We start from the raw sequence: 6,436 nt of genomic DNA, 5'->3' as shown, positions 1-6,436 counted from the left end.
TGGTCTCGAACTCCCAACGTCAGGTGATCTGCCCGCCTCAGCCTCCCAAAGTGCTGGGATTACAGGCGTGAGCCACCGTGCCCGGCTCTCTGCCTTTTTAAAGTCTTGGCTGAGCTCATGCCTGTAATCCTAGCTCTGGTAGGCCAAGGTGGGAGGATTGCTTGAGGACAGGAGAGCAGCCTGGCCAACATAGTGAGACCCCATCTATAAAAATTTTTATTTATTTTGAGATGGAGTCTCACCCTGTTGCCCAGGCTGGAGTGCAGTGTGCGATCTTGGCCCACTGAAACCTCCGCCTCCCAGGTTCATCCCATTCTCCTGCCTCAGCTTCTCGAGTAGCTGAGACTACAGCACGCCCAGCTAATTTTTTGTATTTTTAGTAGAGACGAGGTTTCACCGTGTTAGCCAGGCGGTCTTGATCTCCTCACCTCGTGATCCGCCCACCTTGGCCTCCTAAAGTGCTGGGATTACAGGCGTGAGCCACCGCACCCGGCCCTTTTTTGAGATGAAGTATCACTCGTTCGTTGCCCGGGCTGGAGTGCAATGGCACAATCTTGGCTCACTGCAACCTTCGCTTCCTGCGTTTAAGCAATGCTCCTGCCTGAGCCTTCCAAGTAGCTGGGATTACAGGCGCCCACCACCACACCAGGTGAATTTTTCTATTTTTGGTAGAGACGGTTTCACCATGTTGGCCAAGCTGATGTCAAATTCCTGACCTCAGGTGATCCACTCACCTCACCCTCCCCAAGTGCTGGGATTACAGGCGTGAGCTACTGCGTCCAGCCCCCATCTCTAAATTTAAAAAGAAATTCTTGTCTGGAATCTCAAGGGATTCTACTGAGCTTAAAGGTTTGGGTTCTGGGTTTTTGAAAGGTGCTGCCAGCCATCATCCTACTGAGGGGTGGGGCTGGTGGGGGGGGTATAGCACTTCATGGGATAGGACTGTTTCTCCTTATTTCCTTTTCATCCTCTGTAGGATGAGAGCCACTCAGAGTGGGTGTCTTGTGTCCGCTTCTCGCCCAACAGCAGCAACCCTATCATCGTCTCCTGCGGCTGGGACAAGCTGGTCAAGGTGAGCTTTAAGCCAAGGCAGGGGCTTTACCAGTCAGGGTGTGCTCCCAGGTGGTCATACGCTCAAACTCCTGTGGAAAGCTTTACAGATTCTCTCAGTTGACTCTTTCTCTTGTCACATGGTCTGAAGTAGCTAATTGATGTCCCTTGTAAGTGAGCACACTGCATTGGATGTGTGTTACAATCTAATGTTAAGTGGCCAGGACGTGTAACTGAATGATAATTGGCTACCCTAGCCAGGAATGCCAAGCCCTTTTTTGTTGGACCTGACCCTAGCTGATCCAGAGCTAGGATATTCACCTGTCAACTTCACGTCTATGCAGGTATGGAACCTGGCTAACTGCAAGCTGAAGACCAACCACATTGGCCACACGGGCTATCTGAACACGGTGACTGTCTCTCCGGACGGATCCCTCTGTGCTTCTGGAGGCAAGGTATTTGGGGACTAGGAGTCTCCTACTCAGTGGAAGACCAGCATCATGGAAGGAGCACTTAGCCAGCGTCTCTAACATAAAATGGCAAACATTAGTCAGGATGGTTTCGGGAGGATAATGAGATAATGGCAGTCTGAGAATATGTTTCCAAAGATTACTTTCAGCAAAAGACAATTAAGGCATACTAAGGTTGGGTTTATTTTGAGACAGAGTCTCACTCAGCCGCCAAAGCTGGAGTGCAGTGGCATGATCTCGGCTCATCGCAACCATCTCCCTGGTTCAAGCAATTCTCCTGTCTCAGCCTCCCTAGTAGCTGGGCTTATAGGCACCCACCATCATGCCTGGGTAATTTTTGTATTTTAGTAGAGACAGGGTTTCACCATGTTGGCCAGGCAGGGCTTGAACTCCTGACCTCAGGTGATCCACTGGCCTCAGCTTCCCAAAGTGCTGGGATTACAGGTGTGAACCACAGCGCCTGGCCTCAAGTTGGTTTCTTGAAGCAGTTGATGAGATTGGGATCCTGGTTTTCAGAAACGATTAGAGTGATTTAAGTTGGGAGGGGTTTTTTGATGGGTTTGGTAAGGTCTTAAAGGAAAGGCATACAGAGATCAGTGTTGGTACTTGAGTCATTAGCTTTCAAAGAAGCCTGAGGTAATGGAGGCAAGGTAAGAATTGATTCTGACAGAATCTTGAGATGGGCAGGATTAACATCTGGAAGAGGTCACTGTGTCCTGATTTACCTTACCTGTCTGTCCAGGATGGCCAGGCCATGTTATGGGATCTCAACGAAGGCAAACACCTTTACACGCTAGATGGTGGGGACATCATCAACGCCCTGTGCTTCAGCCCTAACCGCTACTGGCTGTGTGCTGCCACAGGCCCCAGCATCAAGATCTGGGTGAGTGTGGGTTACAGTGGACTGGGTACCTGACTGCACTCTGAGCCTTGACAATGTTTTGGTTACGATATATGCCATCTGACTCCCACCTGGTAGCTAAGCCTACTCAACCTCCACATAATTGACAGTTTGGTCTGGGTAACTGTTGTGGTGTGCTATCCGGTACATTTTAGGATGTTTAGCAGCATTTCCAGGTTCTACTAGATGTCAGTAGCAAACCATCCTTCCACTAGTGGCAACTAAAAATGCAACTAGGCATTGATACATGTACCCTAGGAAGCAGAATCATCCCTTTATAACTTGAGAATCTTGAGGAGGGGACTCTGTCATTGCTAAGTCTTACGGTTGCTTTTGCCCTGTTCCCCAGGATTTAGAGGGAAAGATCATTGTAGACGAACTGAAGCAAGAAGTTATCAGTACCAGCAGCAAGGCAGAACCACCGCAGTGTACCTCCCTGGCCTGGTCTGCCGATGGCCAGGTAAGTGGTCTGTCCTCTCAGGTGACTCGGCTTCCAATTATTTTTCTCCCTCATTCTGTTAGTACATCTAGTCTGTCAGACACAAGAGCAGTGTCTTTGGCATGAAGTGAAATGACAAGCCAGGTTGATGAAGATGCCCTAGTTTGCCATGCCAGTGAATGTGTTTCTGCATCAGAGGGAAGACTGATGTGGAGCCCAGTGGCGCTATCAGCCTTCAGTTAATACCTTAATTCATCTGACCCGTTTTCAAATATCTAGATCCTTATCACCAGCTGTTTCTTCCTCAAGGAATACATAACCACCACTTAAAATCTGGCTGTTAAAATGGGAGGGGTTTCTTATAGTCTGCCCAGTGTGGTGGCACATGCCTACTGGAGGCTGAGGTGGGAGGATCTCTTGAACTGCAGGGGCTCAAGGCTGCAGTGAGCCAGGATCATGCCCCTGCACTCCAGCCTAGACAGTGGAGCAAGACTATCTCAAAGAAAGCTTCACTTGTGGCCGGGCACGGTGGCTCAAGCCTGTAATCCCAGCACTTTGGGAGGCCGAGACGGGCGGATCACGAGGTCAGGAGATCGAGACCATCCTGGTGAACACGGTGAAACCCCGTCTCTACTAAAAAAAAATACAAAAAAAACTAGCCGGGCGAGGTGGCAGGCACCTTGTAGTCCCAGCTACTCGGGAGGCTGAGGCAGGAGAATGGCGTAAATCCGGGAGGCGGAGCTTGCAGCGAGCTGAGATCCGGCCACTGCACTCCAGCCTGGACGACAGAGCAAGACTCCGTCTCAAAAAAAAAAGAAAGCTTCATTTGTGCTGAATCTAGTGAGACTGCAGTTTACGCTGGCCTGACCTGTCCCTGTCATTTCTCCCCTGCAGACTCTGTTTGCTGGCTACACAGACAACCTGGTACGAGTATGGCAGGTGACCATCGGCACGCGCTAGAAGTTTATGGCAGAGCTTTACAAATTAAAGAAGAAAAAACTGGCTTTTAGAAGTTTTTTTTTCTTATATGCGTAAAAGCTCCATCCTATCTACATTGCTTACACATTAAGTTTGCACTAGCAAACTGGATGCAAGCTGTGGACTAAGTAAACAAGGCCTTGAGGCGGAAGGGGAGCTGTCAGTCTTAAGTTCTCAGGATTGGGGGAGCATCAAGTGGGATGTTTCTTAGAAGTCACATAGCAGTTTCCCTGAACTTAAACCCCATCAGCGTCCTACATACTAGGTGCAGATCATCGGGGCCTACCTTCAACCTGGGGAACCTTCTTGAGGGAAAGGACTGATTATTTCAAAGTGGTTGCAGTCAATTTTCAGGAAAAGCAGACTCCGCAGGTCCAACCCCTGGCACATGAGAACGGAACAAAGATGAATCCTCATTCCTCTAAAGGTTTGAACATAATTCAGAAAATTTAAGCTTCATGTTAGCAGTCTACATGGTCTTTGAGGCAAGTCAAGGGTATTTAATTCTGCAAGGCAGTTCTCACCAGAAGAACTTAACTCACAACTAGCATTCCTCAGAGATTAAGTTTTGGGGTGGTGGGTCTGGAAGCATTCATAACCATGAAGTTGGCCCTACTAAACATTTCAACTGCTAGTATAACCTGTCACTCAGTGCCTTCCACACACAAACAGTTTATTTATGAGGTTAGATGCCTTGTGAAAGGCCAGAACTGAGCCATTAAACTACAATTACACTTACCAATAGAAACCTTAGTCCAGGGATGGAATGATTCAAAATTTGGCTTGAGACCCCACTGCCCTTGCAGTTTTCTGTGATGACTAAGCAACTACAGCATATTGAAGGCCCATATGCACCCTCCACTTTCTACTCCCCTTAATGGTGATGAGGCATTCCTGGCTTCAGTGCATGTATATATGGAAATAGTGTTCCTAGGACCTGGGCTTGTGAACTGTGAGTATAGAGATTCTTAGGGGAACCTCAGTCCTACAGCTTCAAAGTAATGGTAGGAGGTGGCAAACATCTCTAAGTGGACTGAACAGTTAGTAAATTAGGTAAGATATTAGAATGGGGAGCAGGATCTAGATCCCTGTTGAAATAGGAGCGTGCCTGACAGGTGCAAAGCATGCCTTTAACTGCAACTAACCAGTTCTCAGTTGCCTGGCTTCTCATTGCAGGGGTTGGAAAGGAAATCCTGAGTTACACCCTCACCTAAAGGAACGACCTCACAAGAGAAGCAAATAAACATTTTATTTCCACAGCACACCTTCCCTTTTCCCAAAGAACATGAGTTCACCTCAGCCATCAAAGCAGAGGGCAAAAGCTGTTAAGTGACAAGGCAAGGGGTTACTAGAAAAATAGATTATACCCAAGGCTCTCCTCTTGGGGACCCAAACCCGTCCCCAGGCTCCCCCTCAGGGCTTGCTGAGTGGAATGAAAGGCATGGAAAGGGGCTGGGAGAAAAGCCAGCTCCATCGAACAGAGGGGAAAGGAGCCTGGCGGTGAACAGACCTGGAAGGGATGGGGGGTGGGCTGAGTTTTGCTCCTCAGTTGAGTGCTGGAAAGGGGAAGGGGGAAAAAATAATTTATTGGGCGATGTAATGGTGCGTGGCTTCAAGCATGGCGACCATTCCAGATCTCTCTCAAGTGAAGCTAAATTCTGGCCGGTCTATGGAGGTAGAAATTGAGGATGGAAGGAAAGTTTAGAATCCCTCCTCCCCAAGAGAACAGACATTTATTACCCAGCTCTACCCTCGGGCCCAGCCTGCCTCCCAGATGGCTTCCAAATCCCTCAGCTAAAATTTGCATCAGAAGATGGAATTGGTATGGGGATGTTGTCTTGCCCAAACCCTCCAGCCTCAGAACTGACACAGAGGTTGAAGCAGGGGTGGGGAAAAGGAAGTTAAGGAATGAAATTACAATTTCCCCCCATCCCCTACTCAAATTCCGGTCCCAGGGCTGGGCTAGGCAGACTGGGAGAGAAGACCAGGCAGCTGTTCTTATCAGGGACCCATGCAGACCTGTTGGACAGACATAGTAGGTGAGAGAAGGCCGGGCAGGAGGGTTCTTTAGGCTCCTAGAGGGAGAAGCAGGGGCCTGGGGTCAAGGGGGAGTGGGAAGCAACACAGTGACAAACAGTGGGAAGAGCCTTTGAGCCCCTCAAACTTACGGGCTACCCTCCACCACCCGCCCCCCAAGTGCTGACCAGAGGGGCCCCCGCGGGTGGCAGGATAATCAAGGGCAGAGCTTGATGCGGGTGCCCTTGGAGAGCACCCGGAAGAAAGGAAAGACACGCTCGCCCAAGAAGGCAGCCGAGAAGGTGTGCACATGGGCCAGAGTCTCTGCGTTGTAGAAGCCCAGGCGCCCCGCTTCATAGTCCAGGTACACGCCAAAGCGCCGTGGCTTCTCACTGGGGCTCAGCAGCGTCTGTTCTGTCGAGCTCTGGGCCTGGTAGCGTTTGCCGTTGGTGCCCACGCACCACACCTCCCGCTGGAGCAGAGGCTGCTGGGGCAGGTGGAGCCGGCGGCGGCGATGGTGGTGACGTGAGGAGCTGGCATCCCCGCTGCCCACAGAGGAACCCCCAGGGCCCACCTTTTCCT

At 50.0% G+C, this 6,436-nt stretch overlaps 2 protein-coding genes across 4 annotated transcripts in view; one reads left to right on the top strand and one right to left on the bottom strand.

The window, feature by feature from the left end:
• The window catches only part of GNB2L1 (guanine nucleotide binding protein (G protein), beta polypeptide 2-like 1), a 7,149-nt gene extending 3,281 nt beyond the window's left edge, over nt 1-3,868 (top strand). Inside the window, 5 exon segments of the mRNA XM_011952921.1 lie at nt 977-1,072; nt 1,395-1,505; nt 2,263-2,403; nt 2,771-2,881; nt 3,755-3,868. Coding sequence (XP_011808311.1) covers nt 977-1,072; nt 1,395-1,505; nt 2,263-2,403; nt 2,771-2,881; nt 3,755-3,820 — 525 coding nt within the window. The 3' untranslated portion in view covers nt 3,821-3,868.
• A 1,200-nt stretch (nt 3,869-5,068) lies between these two features.
• TRIM41 (tripartite motif containing 41) overlaps nt 5,069-6,436 on the bottom strand; it is a 13,225-nt gene continuing 11,857 nt past the window's right edge. The window contains exons 7-8 of one of the 3 annotated variants that reach the window (XM_011952898.1): nt 5,858-5,913; nt 5,069-5,505 (exon numbers count right to left, since the gene is read on the bottom strand). In XM_011952898.1, the coding sequence (XP_011808288.1) occupies nt 5,490-5,505; nt 5,858-5,913 (72 nt within the window). In that variant the 3' untranslated portion in view covers nt 5,069-5,489. The other 2 variants (XM_011952897.1, XM_011952896.1) reach the window with 2 other exon arrangements.

This window comes from Colobus angolensis, unplaced genomic scaffold (genome assembly GCF_000951035.1).
Source record: "Colobus angolensis palliatus isolate OR3802 unplaced genomic scaffold, Cang.pa_1.0 Scaffold350, whole genome shotgun sequence".
In the NCBI taxonomy this organism is placed as follows: Eukaryota; Metazoa; Chordata; class Mammalia; order Primates; family Cercopithecidae; genus Colobus; species Colobus angolensis.
The sequence above is the reverse complement of the archived record's forward strand: the minus strand, read 5'-3'. Positions and strand labels throughout refer to the sequence as shown.